This window comes from Schistocerca cancellata, chromosome 5 (genome assembly GCF_023864275.1).
Source record: "Schistocerca cancellata isolate TAMUIC-IGC-003103 chromosome 5, iqSchCanc2.1, whole genome shotgun sequence".
NCBI lineage: Eukaryota > Metazoa > Arthropoda > Insecta > Orthoptera > Acrididae > Schistocerca > Schistocerca cancellata.
Window position 1 is genome coordinate 225,046,595 of NC_064630.1, and position 18,517 is coordinate 225,065,111.

General features: G+C 39.3%; 1 protein-coding gene across 1 annotated transcript in view; it reads left to right on the plus strand.

Annotated features, from left to right (window-relative positions):
• LOC126187748 (uncharacterized) overlaps positions 1–18,517 on the plus strand; it is a 165,091-nt gene that overhangs the window by 48,478 nt on the left and 98,096 nt on the right. The window contains exons 7-8 of the mRNA XM_049929000.1: positions 5,580–5,771; positions 17,937–18,110. Of these exons, the coding sequence (XP_049784957.1) occupies positions 5,580–5,771; positions 17,937–18,110 (366 nt within the window). The remainder of the gene's footprint in view (positions 1–5,579; positions 5,772–17,936; positions 18,111–18,517) is intronic.

Here is an 18,517-nt window from a genome sequence, read left to right on the forward strand (position 1 = left end):
CTACATCATGGTAGCTGCACAAGCACAATGACACCTGTTATCTGCGTTCTTTGGCAACTGCTGGAACAAACCTGTTTCTAACAGGTCGTGGGAAAATATTGCAAATGCTAGTTTGAAAAGTGTTACTTTCAAAGTAAATTTATTTCTACATAAGTTGAACTATGTGCGAGAATGTACCATGAATTTCTTAAATCACAGAGTGTTTGACTCTCATTTAAAAATCAACACTTTGATGCCAAGCCATTTAGAATTTTGAACCCTGAAGATAGACATTTATTTCATTATTAAACATTTTACTGGCACATTTGTGTGATGTATCTGAAAGTGTAACACGTGTAAAAAAGATCAACATTATATGCGAAAGCTTAGCTTCTCTTGCAGCTTATTAACCTTAGAGACAAATATTATATGTGAAAGCTTTGCTTTTCTTGAAGCAACAGTATGTATGTTAATTTAAATTATTAACTTTCCCTGTTTGTGTGTTCATACTACTTAACAGTGATGTTGCTGTTGGCTGACTACATCACGTGTCCTATGCTGTGAATATTCACTGTCATCGGCTGGCGAGATTACGTGATATGAGCTATCACTGGCTTACAAAAGTGCATCGAAATCTCAATTTCAATGATTCAGAAAGTAACATGCAGTTTTTGGTGGAATTCTGATGTATACTTTCGTAATACGAAAATACACAGCGTACATGTTGCTGCACATTAAAGATATTTCCAAAACGTATCTTTTTCCCTGAATTTCGTTTTATAAAGTGCTGGGAAATTGTATGCCCGTGTATAAAACCATAATCATGCAAAGGATTGATAAGTTTTGCAGTTCCTAAGGAAAATATACGTCATTTAACATGGAAAAAAATGTGTTTTCACCTGGGAGAAAGAGTGTTTTTAACCAGGAAATCCGGGAAAAATCGGGGATTCCCCCCCTCCCCACCCTTGTCTGCGTATACACCCTGCAAGTTCTCTCTGAACATAGGTGTTTTTAATAAAGATGCTTGCAGTGCTAAGTGTTGCACTCTCCTACATTTGGATTTGGACTTGATTGAGGTTGTGTTCTGTGTTAATTGTGCCAGGAATGCTTCCAGAAGGTACCAGTATCCAGCTCCAAAGTGGCCACTGTGACTTCGATTGGCCTATGCATATACTTGTATGTACACAGCTGGAGCATGCCAGCTGCTACTGGAGTCCCATCTGCAACAACACATCTGCTCTTGTACATTCTGAGATACGTGATTTTGGGCTGTGCAGACTGAGCAATGTGGCCAAAGTGTGTCAGGGCTGTTTGTAGATCTGATACTTCACAAATTTGTCCAAGCACCGACTTTACCTTTTTGTGTTTAAAATTTTCTTCTGTATATGAAGACAACTAGCAATGTTGTTGCAAAAATCCTTCACTTTGCTTAAAAGTGTAAAAGGTTATGGTAGTGTTGGCAGGGGGTGGGGGTCCATTAGTAGCTGTTGCAGGGATGACTATGGAAAACCAGTTACAAACAGTGTACGTGCAAGCAATCCACACCCAGCAAATAGCTCATACCCGTAATCAACATGTTGTTAGTAGTACATGCTTACAAGTCCACTATCAGCAATTACTTTACCTCATTCCAAAATACCAGTACAGTCTTGTCTGTGGCTCTGTTAATATCTAACTGTCACACAAGAAAAATCAAAACACTTTAATGACCTAATCATACTGTATAAGCTTTTAAGACCAGTGTTTAATTCAGTTAAAATTTCCGGGCTGAGAGGCATAGGTCGATATATAAAGATAGATCCTGTTGTGTAGTCTCAAAGAGCAGGAGACATCCTTAGAGGTAAAAAGGCACCAGCAACTTGAAAGACTTGCACTTTGTATGGAACCCATACCAAGGAGGACTAACAGGGTACATTGGACCTACACAAAGGGTAGCATGATTGATCACAGATTTATTTTGAGTTATGAGTGCATCAAAAAAATGCTGGAAATACCTGAAGTGGCACACAATTGAAGATGGGTGTCAATTATCCTGCAGAAACCTGCATACAGAATTTCAAGGACTACTGTTAAGTGAGGAATATATTAATCTACTACAGACTCTTTTTGTATCACTCCTATAGGAAACAAACAACCGAAACTCCAGGTAGGAATATCAACAATATAGGGAAAGATAGGTTGCTACTTACCATAAAGAAGACACATCAGGTCACAGACAGACACAATAAAGATACTCACAAAAAGCATTCGATCGTGCACACACACACACACACACACACACACACACACACACACACAAAAGCAAGTACACCTAACACACAGACAGCCGCCAACTACAGCATCTGGCCCGAGATGCTGGAGTTGGCGGTTGTATGTGTATGAGGTGTGCTTGCTTGTTAATGGTGTGTGTGTGTGTGTGTGTGTGTGTGTGTGTGTGTGTGTGTGTGTGTTTTTTACTGTTGAAGGCTGTGGCCAAAAGCTTTATGTGAGTGTCTTTTAATTGTGCCTGTCTGCAACTTGACATGTCTTCTTTACAGTAAGTAGCAATCTGTATTTTCCTATAGGAAAGACGAAGACAAGATTAGACTGATCACAGCTCTTACAGTTGCATAGCCATTCTTCCTGTTCCACACATGTGAATGGAGTGGAAAGGAAACATAATATTTAGTTTAATGAGAAGCACTTTCTGCAATGCATCTCAGTGATTTGCAGTGTATGGTAACAGACAGAGTGGTAGATTTCTCCCAAAAAATTAGTAAGGGTAATGATGAAACTGAGTGTTCTTATCTCCAAAAGAAACCCCCCCCCCTCTCTCTCTCTCTCTCTCTCTCTCTCTCGCTCTCTCTCTCTCTCTCTCTCTCTCTCTCTCTCTCTCTCTCTCTCTCACACACACACACACACACACACACACACACACACACACACGCCGAGCGAGGTGGCGCAGTGGTTAGCACACTGGACTCGCATTCGGGAGGACGACGGTTCAATCCCGTCTCCGGCCATCCTGATTTAGGTTTTCCGTGATTTCCCTAAATCGTTTCAGGCAAATGCCGGGATGGTTCCTTTGAAAGGGCACGGCCGATTTCCTTCCCAATCCTTCCCTAACCCGAGCCTGCGCTCCGTCTCTACACACACACACACACACACACACACACACACACACACACACACACACAATTCATACTGGTCAGCTGCATGACTTGCTGCAGTTTCTATATGGTGGAAAGACTCAAAACTTAGTTCATCCCAGTGTATAACATACTTTCAGTCAAAGAAATTTTATGCTTCACAAATATGAATGTAGTTGAAAGGATAATGACTGACTAGGAATACACAGAATCCAGTAAGTCTGTTGGGAGGAAAATAAAAATAATGAAGGAAAGAAGAGGAAGGTACGGGGAATAAAACATCCAAAAAACTTGGTTTGGGAGACAGGTGTTGGCAGGCTAAACTGTAGTACCCGGCTGCCAGACACACGAGTAATACTCTGTGAAATGTGGCAGGTGGACATTTTTTAAATGAGAAGTATTGACTTCTTGAAATGAAATGACAACGTTTCTGCCATTGATTGTAATTACAGTTGGTACTGTACCTGCCCGAAGGTACTCACTTGGGTTTTAGCGAAATGCAATTTCATTACCATTTCAGTGGATTTCAGATTTAAAGGCAACATTGGATGGGTGATATCCTTCACCAATGCAATTTTCAAGCCTTTGTTAAAAAATTTATGTACTCATATTTAAATATTTTGCATTCCATTTTTGTCACTTCTTCCTTGTTGCTTTCTTTGATCTGTGTGGAATTTGTAAGTGCAAATGTGTGATTTGAGGTAGCCTCATAGAAACAGCCTCAAATGGAGAAACCAGGGAACACTGGGGCTCGATGTATGTCATCAAAATGTGAAAAAGTCTTTCTGGATATGTGTGCCAAAGAGTTCACTAGTAGTGGTGCATTGTGTGTGATTGGAAGAAAGTATTTTTAATATGGAACAGGTTTAGATTTTTTAGTTGTGGAAATAAGAAAGTTCTGAAGATGTGATCATGTCATTCAGTTTCCAGAATGAGATTTTCACTCTGCAGCGGAGTGTGCGCTGATATGAAACTTCCTGGCAGATTAAAACTGTGTGCCCGACCGAGACTCGAACTCGGGACCTTTGCCTTTCGCGGGCAAGTGCTCTACCAACAGAGTGAAAATCTCATTCTGGAAACATCCCCCAAGCTGTGGCTAAGCCATGTCTCCGCAATATCCTTTCTTTCAGGAGTGCTAGTTCTGCAAGTTTCGCAGGAGAGCTTCTGTAAAGTTTGGAAGGTAGGAGACGAGGTACTGGCAGAAGTAAAGCTGTGAGTACCGGGCGTGAGTCGTGCTTCGGTAGCTCAGTTGGTAGAGCACTTGCCCGCGAAAGGCAAAGGTCCCGAGTTCGAGTCTCGGTCGGGCACACAGTTTTAATCTGCCAGGAAGTTTCATATCAGCGCACACTCCGCTGCAGAGTGAAAATCTCATTCTGGAAACATCCCCCAGGCTGTGGCTAAGCCATGTCTCCGCAATATCCTTTCTTTCAGGAGTGCTAGTTCTGCAAGTTTCGCAGGAGAGCTTCTGTAAAGTTTGGAAGGTAGGAGACGAGGTACTGGCAGAAGTAAAGCTGTGAGTACCGGGCGTGAGTCGTGCTTCGGTAGCTCAGTTGGTAGAGCACTTGCCCGCGAAAGGCAAAGGTCCCGAGTTCGAGTCTCGGTCGGGCACACAGTTTTAATCTGCCAGGAAGTTTCATATCAGCGCACACTCCGCTGCAGAGTGAAAATCTCATTCTGGAAACATCCCCCAGGCTGTGGCTAAGCCATGTCTCCGCAATATCCTTTCTTTCAGGAGTGCTAGTTCTGCAAGTTTCGCAGGAGAGCTTCTGTAAAGTTTGGAAGGTAGGAGAAGAGGTACTGGCAGAAGTAAAGCTGTGAGTACCGGGCGTGAGTCGTGCTTCGGTAGCTCAGTTGGTAGAGCACTTGCCCGCGAAAGGCAAAGGTCCCGAGTTCGAGTCTCGGTCGGGCACACAGTTTTAATCTGCCAGGAAGTTTCACGTCATTCAGTGGTGACTACAAAAATAAATACACTGGTCGATGATGCCAAAAGTATCTTGTCACAAGCACACTGTTACACTCTCAATATGGAGGGGTTTTTCACAAATCTTATGAGGATTCTCAACCTCATCCTCAGAAAGAGTGCTTGCCTTACCTTCTCAATGTTTTCCAGGATTTTTACAGTCTCATATAGACCAAATGACTTTTTCTTTACAATACTTGTTGTTTGCAGGCTTAGAACTTTCCTGAGGATTGTATTGCAACTGGGATTGGTATCTTGAATCCCTAGTTTGAAGTGAATGCCACATAGCCACTGTGCTGCTGTTACAGGCTAACATATGCAAACGGGGATGTTCCATCATCCAAAGCAAGGCCATCTCACCTTTGTAGGCACAATATAGTCTGTGTTCCAAAAACATCTGCTTCCTGTTGCTCATCTTACACTAATGTCCTACATAATTTTATGTTTTAGAAGAATTGGACATTACTAACCTCTCCTTCCTCGTTAATTCTCAACATATTTTTTTGTTGCAGCATATCGAAGAGCACTGCATCCGTGATCTGATGGAGCTTGCCGTGACGTTACCTCGAAAAGAAACTGAAATGAGCCCCTCTGGCTTAAATGTTCTGACATTTCTTCATGAATTCCATTCATGTAAAAGCTGTGACGCCATTTGTGAAATGCTTACATCACAATATGATCTGTTCCTGTGGAAACAGCTTCAGGTAATTCTTGATGCTTAATGGTAATCTTCCTGTATTTTGAGATTGACAGTCGTACAACAATTTTACGAACAGCTACACCACCTCCTTTTTCATCCAACCCCTTCATGTACTATCAAACCTTCCTTTTGCCTCCCAATCCACTTTGAATAGTAAACTGTCCACTTTAATATCTGTTCATTAAGCCTTAAATATCTACTTGCTGTCAAATTAGTAGACATTGCCTCTTATATCAAGTGGATATTTTGATCTACTATCACTGAGAAAGTGGCATTTGTTATTTCTGATATTTGCTATATTTTTAAATTAACTGTTAAAGAAAAGCACTGAAGTATGCAAAGAAGGTGGGTAGCAGAATATCTGGAATGGAACCTGAGTCAGTGGCATTATGTTCTCTTCACAAACAAACGCAGGATGTGTCTGACACTTGATATCTACTAACGATGTGTGTGGAGGCAGTCAGGTACCAGCACACATTTCAAGCATGTAATCCTATGGGTTCAGCAGGGATGTGAGTAAGTCATGTTTTCCATGATTATCGTATACAGATGGCAGATGCCTCTCATCACTATTCAGTGTAATTTGAGGACTGTGTGCTATTAGAGCAGCAGAGCACCTGTTGTTCAGTACTACAGTTAACATTTCAGAAGTTGGTTCATATTTCAATATGATAATTCATAAATGTACTGCAACTCCTCTTGAGCCAGTTCATTTGATTGAGCATATTTGCAACTGGTTTAAACCAGCAGCACATCATCGCCTCAAGAGAGCTGCCATTAAGGTGTGGGACATTAGTGGAAATGTTACAGCCACGGAGTGGGCAGCACACAGGTTAATATGCAAGCATGCTACAATGTATGAGGTCGAGCAACAAGGTATTGAATGTTTCCTAACCGAAATTTTGATTTCACAGGGGTACATTCCCAAATAGATTCCCTTCATTTTGATGATGATGATGATTGTTGTTGTTGTTATTGTTGTTGTTATTGTTATTGTTGTTGTTGTTGTTGTTGTTGTTATTGTTGTTGTTGTTATTATTCTTGAAGTTTTCCCGACATACTGAATATTCTGTGAAGTTTCAGGATTGCAGCCGGATCATGTAGACTTCTCACCACAATATTTTGGATGGTAGCCCTGCAGCCATCTTCAGGTGAATGCCCGACACTGGAGACTGGTAGTTCACATTGTCGGCTTTATAGCAAAAAAGGTGTGGAAGTGCTTGCGCATTGGCAGCCAACATGCGAGCGTCCTCTGTCGAAATCCGCGCTCCCTGCAAATACTGTGACATGCAGGTGCATGCGTAAAGGTGAAACTGCATGTCTGTCCTCTGTCGAAACACCCACTCATGTCACTAAAAACAAACGTCAGATGACGCCAGATATTTCATTATGAATAAAACGTTTTCTCTCAGTAGAAATTGAAGAAATCATCAGGTCCCAAGCCCTATCTAGTTGAAATTTATGAGATTTTGTGCCAGAAGTATTTCCACATATTCTTTAATTACTTAATCCCAAAAGGATCTCACAGGGGGCAAGATTTTTGTGGCAGAATAATCCATAGAATATTCTATGGTAATAAAATCCTTCGCTATGGCTGACATACTGGGCTGCGAAAGGCGAGTGTGGCGCTCATGTTCAACGCGCCTTTCAGGTACTGTACGTATCGTCTGACCTATATACGCGTTGCCACACTGGCACGGAATTTTGTAAATACCGGTCCTCCACAGACCCAGATTGTCCTTTATTGAACCGAGAAGGGCACTAATCTTCGCCGCCAGCCAGAAGGTTACTTTAACTTGATGTTCCCTTAGGATCCTGCCTACTATAGAGGAAAGGCTGCCAACGTATGGAAGGAACTCGTTCCTTATCTTCTTGGTATTGTGGGTGGTCACATTTCTTCTTCCTTTGCGCTGCACTAGTCTGATGTGGAGAGTAACCATTATCTTTAAATACCAACTGCAGATGTTCTAGCTCCTTTGTAAGGCTGTCTCGTCAGAAACAAGATGAGCCCAGTGCACCATCGTTCTAGGGACACCTGTTGTTGGTGTAGGGTGATGGTAGCTCGACGCTTTCAGATAAAGGTCCGTACATGTGGGCTTACTGTAGAAAGAATGTCCTAATGACCCATCCACTTTCCTAGTATCCAAGACATCCAAAAGTGGTAAGCAGCCATCCATCTCTATTTCGATTTTAAACTGGACGTTCTTGTGGACCAGGAGTCAGACTGGGAGTATTCTGGCGATATATAGATGACTCTTTTGTAATGTGTCCCCATGGTGAAGAAGAACTTTCACGCTTCTTGCACCGTCTAAATTCCATCCACAAGAACATCCAGTTTATGATGGAAACAGAGAAGGAAGGTTGCTTATCATTTTTTGGCATCTTGGATACTAGGAGAGTGGATGGGCCATTAGGGCATTCTGTCTACCATTAGCTCACAAATACAGACCTTTATCTGAAAGCATCGAGCTGCCATCACCTTTCACAAACCACTGGCATCCTTAGAACAATGGTGCACCAGGCTCATGTTGTTTCTGATGGAGACAGACCTACAAAGGAGCTGGAACACCTACAGTCAGTATTCAAAGATAATGGCTACTCTCCACATCAGATTAGTGCAGTGCTAAGGAAGAAGAAACGTGACCACCCACAATATCAAGAAGATAAGTAGCTGGTAAAGTCCAGTGAGTTCCTTCCATATGTTGGCAGCCTTTCATCTACAGTAGGCAGGATCCTAAGGAAACATCAAGTTAAAGTAATCTTCCAGCTGCCGGTGAAGACTAGTGCCCTTCTCGCTCCAATAAAGGATGACCTGGGTCTGCAGAAGGCTGGCATTTACAGAATTTCTTGCTGATGTGGCAAAGCATACATAGGTCAGACGATATGTACAGTACATGAAAGGTGTATCGAACATGAACACCACACTCGCCTTTCGCAGCCCAGTATGTGGGCTTTAATGGAGGATTGTATTACCACAGGACACTCTGTGGACTACTCTGCCACAAAAATCTTAGCCCCTGTGAGATCCTTTTGGGATTAAGCAATTAAAGAATATGTGTAAATTCATCTGGCACAAAATCTAATAAATCATTACAGTGACTTTCAACTGGAAAGGGCTTGGGACCCGGTGATCTCTTCAATTGCTACTGAGAGAGAAAACATTTTATTCATAATGAAATGTCTGGCGACATCTGACACTTGTTTTTACTGACGTGAGTGAGTGTTCCGGCAGAGTACGGACATGCAGCTTCACCTTTATGCATGCGTCTGCATGCCACAGATGGAACAGTATTTGCAGAGGGTGTGGATTTCGATAGAGGATGCTCTTGTGCCAGCCGCCAATGCACATTCGTTTCCATGCCAATTTTTGCTGTGAAGCTGACACCATGAACGAGCAGTCTCCAATGGCGGGCATTCACCTGAAGACGACTGGACGGTTGCCAGCCGAAATATTGTGGGAAGAAGTCAACATGATCTGGCTGCAATACTGAAACATTATTATTATTATTATTATTATTTATTATTATTATCATTATTTCAATGAGCAATTTTTTTGGTTTCATAATGCTTATTCTTCCATTTCCTGTTTTCCTTAGATCTAACCCAACACATATTTGCAAATATTAAGGTTGCGCAAAACATTTTTTGAGCAGTTTAGTTTAGATTCAGCAGATAGCCTACGTGATACATGTTGATCACTTTTAGTCACCTGTACTCGAAGAATATTAATTTGATAAATGCAAATTAGTACCTGGTTATGTGTTACGTAGCCTTCCATTACAGTGGACACAAATATTGTTGATGCTGGTGGAATTCACTTTCAAGTTGAACCACAGAGATCAGGTAAGGAAATAGATTCTTTTTAGTTTTTAAGTTAATGACTTTCAGTATGACTGAATTACTGCTGTTGGGGTAGGCTGTGTGTTGTAATGAGCACTCAGAAGTGCAGCTTAAATTTAATACATGTTGCTCAAAATGAAAACAAAGAGAGCTGCCTGTAGAATCCATAAAGTATATAGCTTTGATTCTACACTTGTCTATTGTTGGAATTTCATAGTTCAAGTACATGGAGAAATAAACTGGCACACTGAAATGCAGCATTCCAGTATTTAGCAACACTTCCATAGTTCTTTCCTGCACAGATTTAAGTCACTGCCACAGTATTATGAGAGGGAGCCCACCACATGTCTCCTTGCCACAGCTGCCCACAACAGAATGTTCCAATATACAGTTCTTTCACACAGTGCAGGCTTTCTTGGCCATTAATTACAACTTTGGTTAGTCCGTATTTTGGGCATTTGACCATGGTCTAGGACAGACATGGGCAACCTTTGGTGACACATGTGCCTGAAAAAGTTCACAGGCTGCCTCGCCACGTGATATGACAGCAATGCTCCCAGCACATGAAGTCAAAACTATAGTGCCCGTGACATTAATGTTTATGAGGTAATGCACCAATGTGAATGAACCCCTTTCCTGACACATCATGCCAACAAATTGTCTCAAAAAGCTCTTTTTTGAGAGTAGATTCATTTTATGTTTACCTGGAAAACAGTAAAATTGATATCACTGAGAAGAAAATGAAAAACTGAAATATGGCAACATTGCATGAATCTAACATGGCAGATGCAGTGAACTCGGTGAAGAGCCATTAGCAGTGTCTCGCTAGCAATGCCCATACCAAACAGAAATGAAGAGACTTGTGTGGCATTCGTACTTTCAAATTAAAACTAAAAACCTCACAATCTAGTACTGATTATCAGGGCTAGACTACAGATAAGGTGTACAGCGACCAACATTGAATGTCCAAATTGGAAATTAATATTTTAAATTTGTCTTTCTGCAGCTGCGCTGTTTGTTGAGCAGTGTGTTTCATAAAAAAGTGGATTTTCATAGTGTATTCCTTTGCAGCAAATAGTGATTCACTACACAACAAGCAAACAGGTTTATTTTTGTATAGGTAAGTATGTCCAGAAGAACAAACACCATACATCTATGATGTATGAGCCTGGCAGCATATCAAACTTTCACCACAGATGTGTGGTTAATGTGCAGCCTCTCACAGGAATACAGTAGGACTGCAAGTGAACAGCATAATGGTCAGGGGATACTAGGTTGGATGGGGGATGTGCTCAGATAGCTGAAACAGTTAAAGTGACTGCTCACATAAAGTGGAAAATCTGGGTTCATATCTCGTTCTGGTACAAATTATCGTCTGCTGTCACTGAGTTATTTCAATGCCCCATTGCAGCAAAAGTCAGAAATTTCTTTCATCAAGATTTATCTTTGTACATAACAAAGAAATAATCTTCCATTCATTTCTTTGAAAATTGATGGCATTCTGTGTGTACTTTTTTCTTCTTAATGCCAGGTATTTTGAGAATGCACTCAATAAACATGCACGGAAGCACTTACACAAAGTTAACAAACAACTGGCACAAAACTTTACATACGAACAGACAATGGGTAAGTGTCTTGGAAAATCAGGTTTTCTGCAGGTAAGCCACACTGTATTTGCATGATATTTCAATTGCTTAAGTCATGATCTTCATCAGGTGTTCCCTGATGAAAATTTCATGCGAGTACAATGTTGATAACTAGCAGAAAACCACATTTTCAAAGATGACAGCATGTCGCCAGGGAAACCTGATGACTTATGAAAGATAAATAGTTTGTTCAATGATTTATGATCCCTGCTGCCACTGTTCAAATCAGCACATTTTGCGAGCAGTTGATAATTTTCACGTCATTGTCGCTTGCTGCCATTGTTTGCAATCTATCAATGTGTAGCACAAACATAAGGAGTAAGCAGTAAATAATTTGTGTGTCTTGTCATAACTCATCAAAAGTGGTCTGGAAAGTTTTGAGTCTACAAAAAATAACAAGTATTGTAAAGGAGCAGCTACCTGACCCAAATAAGACTGTAAGAACTCTGGAAAACACAAGACAGTAAGGCAAGTGCTGTTTTTGACACTGGTTGCCCACCCATGATATAAAGCATGTATCTGAGTTTAATGTTTCAATTCCTGTTGTGGGAGACTTTTGTGTGCCTGTAATTCTATGGCTGGTTGATTTTTAAACTTAAACAGGCTCAGATACCCAAACTGTTTATAAATAATTGCACAGTTGTTGGGTCATGATGGCATCCGAGCACTGCCATAGATGGCAGAGTCACGCTGATGTGCTTCCTAATGCAATTATTATTATTTATTTTATGGCCTTCATTGGACCACTGTAGTCAAAAATACAAAGTTCTAAACAAGTTGTTACAAATGGATACAATTTGGTTCGACAATAACTTAATATATTTAGGTAATATAATTATTAGAGGCTATTCTTATATGAAAGGTGTTTTGCTCTTCTGTCTGCCCAATATTTCTTCATTCTTTCAGATATTTTCTTTCTTTCTTCATCTGAGGCAACTCTTCCTGTACTCCTTTTATTGATTTTCATTTGTAGTCTGGTTTGCGGGTCTTGCAGTATTCTGGTTTTCTCTGTCTTGTTTTTTAGGTCATCTACTGTAATTTGAAGTTCTTTTATATCTTCCTTAATTTCTGTGATCCGTTTAATGTCGCTCTTGCTATTCCACAATTTTTGTATTATTTTTTTACTAATTCTGTTTTCTGGAGTTCTCATCAGATGTCCAAAGAATGAGACGCGTTTCTTCCTGATTGTGCTCATGACTGGTTCTATTTTCTTATATACTGTTTCATTTGATGCTATTCTCCAATGTCCATTTATTTTATACTGTTTATTTATACATGTCCTAATTATTCTTCTTTCTATTTTTAGTATTCTGTCAATTTCTGCTGTATTAGTTGTTTTGAAGATAGTTTCAGCTGCATACATTATTTCTGGTTGTGTAACTGTTTTATAGTGTTTTAATTTTGCATCTATAGATAGGCTTTTTTTGTTGTATGTAGTTTTGGTAATGTAATTTGCATAGTTCAGTTTTTTTATTCTATTTTGCCATGATGGCTTCTCATTTAGATTGTATGTTATTATTTCGCCTAAATACTTAAATTTATCAACAATTTTGATTTCCTGTTCTCCTATTGTAATTTTGTTTGCAAATGGTGGATCAGTTAGCATAATCTCCGTTTTTTCAAATGATATTCTAAGGCCCACTTTCTCTGCTATTTGTTGTAGTGATTTCACTTGTTGTCTGGCTTCTTGAACGGTGTTGGCTAGGAGAGCAAGATCATCAGCGAATCCCAAGCAGTTAAGCTAATATAATCTTTTGCACTTCCAATTCTTATCCTCTTTGGATTGTCCTTGTACCATTCTCTCATTATGTATTCCAGTGCACAGTTGAAAAGTAATGGTGACAGGCAGTTACCTTGTCTTAAGCCTGTTTTTATGAGGAATGGTTCCGAAATTTCTCCTCTAAACTTCACTTTTGATTTGGTGTTGGTTAGAGTGAGTTGTATTATTTTAATTAATTTTGGATGGAGTCCTAGATTTCTTAAAATTTTTAATACTGAAGGTCTGTGGAGACAGTCATATGCCTTCTTAAAATCTACAAATGTTATTGCCAGAGGTTTGTTCCATTTCTTGTAGTATGCCATAATCAATTTTAAACTAATTATCTGCTCTGCACAGCTTCTCCATGGTCTGAAACCTCCCTGATATTCCCCTAACTCCTGTTCTAATTGCTCCTTGATTCTTTCATATAGGATCTTGGATAGAATTTTATATGTGCAATCTAGGAGAGAGATTCCTCTGTAGTTATCTGGGTTGCTCTTATCTCCCTTTTTGTGTAGTGGGTGGATGATAGCTGTGGTCCAGTGTTCGGGAAATTGTTCTGTTACCCAAATTTTTGTTAGAGCCATGTGTAAGGAGGTCTTGACTGTGTCACTTGCATATTTCCACATTTCAACAAAAACCTGATCTTCTCCACATGCCTTATAATTTTTTTGTTCTTTAAAAATTTCTTCTACTTCTTGGAAAGTTGGAGGGTCTAGTTTGTTAGGTTTGGTTTTTATTGGGGTATTTATGTTGATTTGTAAGGGTTCTTTGGGTTCCTCGCAATTCAGAAGTTTGTAAAATGCTTTTGCCATGATTTCTGCATTTTCCTTGTTACTGTGTGTCATTCTTCCATCTTCATCTTTCAGTATTAGTGTACGGCCTCATATTGTTGTAGTTGTTCCCCAAAGATTTTGTAGTAGTTCCTGGAGTTGGTTTTATGATAATTACCTTCTATAGACTTTATAATATCTTTATGAAATCCTCTCTTTATTCTTCTAATATTTTGAGTGAATTTTTTTCTTTCATTTTTTAGGTTGATGGCATTTTCTTCAGTTTTATGTGTTTGAAACTTTAACCATGCTTGGTGTCTATCTTCATGGAGTTTGTCACATTCTGATGTCCACCATGCATGTTTCCTTCGTGGGTTCAAGGGAGCTAGATTCTCTGCTTCTTTTTTAAGATTAGGCACTAGTTGTTCTAGATCATCTGTTAATTTGATGGTTTGTGTTATTTGTTGGTACTTATTATTTTTAATTAGCTGATGTGGGTCAAACCTCCTTTTTATTTTATTAGTTTTTCCGGTCCTCTTCTTTAACGGTGTGAATTTGATTGTCCACTCCTCTCAGTACTTTAACATTGTGGATCTCCTTATGAAAATTTTTGTCCATACAGACATGGTCTAGCTGCCACTCGCCCTTCCTCCACTCTGGATGTTTCCATGTTTTAAGTTTACTTGGCTTCCTCTTAAAGTATGTTGATTTAGATATAAGGTTGTGTTCTCTGCAGAGTTCTACAAGTCTTTGACCGTTTTTGTTTGTAAATTTATGTGGACTCCATTTTCCAATTATATCTTTATATTTCCTTTCTTTTCCCAACTGAGCATTGAAATCTCCCAATAAGATTTTTACATTCTTTTTATTTACTCTGTTCACAGTTTGTTCTAGAAGGTCCCAAAATTTATCTACCTCTTCCTTTGTTTTTGTTAGACAATTTTTTTCATTTGTTGGGGCATGAGCATTTATTATTGTATAGGTTTTATTCATCGTTTTAAAGCTTAGAGTCGCAATTCTTGGTGATACTGCTTGGAAATCCGTTACTGAATCTATTATTTTTATGTTTACTAAAAACCCTGTTCCAAACTGGGGACATTGTTTCATTGCCCTCGGTCCTGGTTTCCCATTATAAATTCTGTATCCTTGTGATTCGAACGGGTCCTCTGTGGTGTTTCTCATTTCTTGGATCCCTGTTATTAAAATTTTTTGTTTATTTAGTTCATCTGTGAGCTCCTTGAGTTTTCCGGTCTGAAGTAGTGAGTTTATGTTGTGTGTTGCTATATAATTTATTTGCTCATGTTTAATCTTCTTTTTGTGTTTTAGTGTGCATTCGGATGGTTGCAAATGCTCCGATTCGTTGCTGTCTTCTAGTTGACTACCCACCGAATCCGATGTAGACTTTTCCTGCCTTTTTGAGCAGGACGGTGGAAATTTTTTCCTAAAAGACCTTTCCATTTTTGACTGTCGAAGGTTGTCAACCTTAGTTGGAGCAAGCTCCGATTTACAACTCCGGTTGTTAACCGCAGAGGGTGTGTTTGGTCCGCGAGAGCTATTTTATTTCATTCAAGTCCGCCAGTAAACCGGTGAGGACTTCCCTATCCGCCACCTGGGACACGCCACGTAGGAGTATCACCTCTCCTCCTACTATGACAGCATAGTAGGTTCGTGGTTCCTAATGCAATATAAGGTTTTATGCTGCGTCGTCTAGCACATGAAATATCAGTAAACACTCATGTTTCATGTGTGCAGTTTGTAAGTGGAAATGTGTGATCTGAAGTATCCTCATAAAAAACGTCTTGAGTGGTCAAATAAGGGGATCTTAAGTCATAAACAGATTTAGAGATAACTTCAGGTGTGTCTCACAGAAATGCCTTGGGAGCTGAGCTATTCATGTTGTATATTAATGACCTTATGGATAATATTAATAGTAACCTCAGACTTTTCACAGAATGATGCAGTCATCTATAATTAAGTACTGTCTGAAAGAAACTACACAGATACTCAATCAGATCAAGGTAAGGTTTCAAAATGGTGCAAAGATTGGCAGCTTGTTTCAAATGTTCAGGAATATAACATTGTATACAACACACTACATAAAATGTATTAACGTATGAATGTAGTTCGAATGAATCACAGTTGGAATTGGCTAACATATAGTTACAAATATCTGAATGTCGCAATTTGTAGGAAGATGAAATGGAACAATAATGCAATCACTAATCAGTTTACAAAGGAAGCGTCCTATAAAACACTTGTGCGACTTGTCCTAGAATGAGCAAGTGTGTAGGACATGCACCAAATAGGAGTAATGGGGAATATTAAACAGATTCAAAGAAAGGAGACAGGAGAATGGTCACAGGTTTTCTTGACCCATGGGAAAATGTCACAAATTTGCTGAAAAATTTGAACTGGGAGACACTTGAAGATAGACATGAACTATCGCGTGAGGATCTATTGAAAAGCTTCTAGAACAGACTGTAAGTGATGACTCTAGGAGTACAGTACTATGCCCTATATATTGCTCTCGTAGGGACCATGAACACAGTATCAGACTAATTACAACACGCCCACAGGAATATGAGCAATCATTCTTCTCTCGCTCCATATGTGACTGGAATGGACAAAGCCCTGATAATTGGCACAATGGGATGTACCCTCTGCCACACACATCACAGTGGTTTGCAGATTATAGATGTAAATCTAACCAGCAGCTTCCCAGTCACTTGACTAGAATGCTATGCAATAAACTATAAGTGGCTCTAGTAAAAATACTCTAAATGTTTAGTATAAAATGGCATTTGGAAATATCACAAAGATATTTTGGAAAATCTGAAATCTGATGTCCAGCACTGATCTTAAAATACCAAAGTATGAAGAAAATCAAAGTGGGTCAGCCCAAAAGATCCCCATATTAGTGTTGAGGCCTTCTGATCTTATTGGTGACATTCAGATACTACTTCTGCTAAGATGAGCCAGCACAGACATTGGAGGACAGGGCATACCATCCCGTGTTTGTCACAATAAAAAAAATGTCCTAGAAGCCGTGCAGTATCTATTTCCTGCCTAGGTTGTACGTATAACGAACATCCTTTCATTTAACTGCAACCATATGATTTCAGTTTGAGCCATTTTCAATTGGATTAGAGTAGATTAGATTTACTTTCATTCCAATTGATCCGTAGTGAGGAGGTCCTCCAGGGTGTAGAACATGTCAGAAAAACAACAATACATGACAAATATTTACAACTCAAACAAATAAGCTAATGTACCATTCCACAGGTCCCAAGTGGAATGATCGTCATTTTTTAATGAACACTATATGAAAGAATCATTTTACAAATACTAATGCACTGAATTTAAAATAAAGTTTTTTTAAATTTGTTTATAAGGTAGTAAACATGTAATACAACTACTACAATACTTACTTACAATGAACACAATTACTGCACTGAAATGGTGCAGAAGTTATATTGTACTTTTATATACAAATAAGTTGGTTCTACTGAGAAATTCATCAATGGAGTAGAAGGAGTTGGCCACCAATAAATCCTTTAGGCTCCTCTTAAACTGAATTTCATTGGCTGTTAAGCTTTTTGTGGCTGCTGGCAAGTTATTGAAAATCTGTGTTCCTGAATAATGCACACCTTTTTGTACAACACTAAGTGACTTTAAATCCTTGTGAAGATTATTCTTATTTAATTGGTCAAGTACATACCACAAATTGTACTTCAACCACCATAGTTGTGGCACATATTTGCCATTCAGATTCATATATGCAGACAACTTAACAGATTGTACAATTAGTATAACATACATGTGTATGTCCATTTGGAAATGGCTCAAAGCTGAAATTGGCGAACTGGGCCCAGACAGATTGCTTGTTAGCTGATAAAAGCAGCTGAGGTCGAAAATGCAAAATGCAAAAACTCACAGTATCATCACTGCAGTTGTCTTACAAGATGTTTTCAATGCGAGACTGTTTTGTCACATCTGAAATGCCACTTGGATGCCCCTCTTGTTATGGCTATGTAATAATATGTCTGTCTTTGATTTATTTTATTTGATATACTTTATCAGTTTTTATTCTGTGATTTCTTTGTGTACAGTTTTATTAAAAATTGCATCTGTTTCTCTTTACTCTGTTATAGAGCTCCAGCAGTAATGTCAAGTGTAATGCTACAGAGATACTGGCTGATGCCTACCCTTTGGAAAGACCCAGGCAGGATATTGTGAAAAACAATGAGTATCTTGCTAAACAGCACAATGTGTTCAGTGATTTGCTGATGGATGTCAACCCTACTGTCAGGAGTGTTGCTTTCAGAGTGAGTATTTCATGCTATCCGTAACGTGGTTGTAAAACTTTGTGGTGAGATTACACATTTCTGTAAACTTTTTGTTCATCTAAGTGTAAGTGGACCTGAGGAAAAAAAAGAATGTTGAACCTGCCCATTTCTGCTATAATACTGAGAAGAATATTTCATAGCTTTGCGATTCTTCAGCTAACTTTTAGAGGTGGAGGCCGTAAAGTGAGACAGGTAGAATGCTAGTGGAATGAGGTCATATGTTTAGTACATTTTCACTGACAACAAACAGTACAGGAAAAAAGAAGGAAGTAAGATGAGCCATGTCTGTGAGAGAGACTGCTACATCTCAGACACCAGACTCCTAACAGAACTGCGGGACTGCCTCACACTGCCAAGCAAGTATGATGGTTCTGCCTTCTATTAAC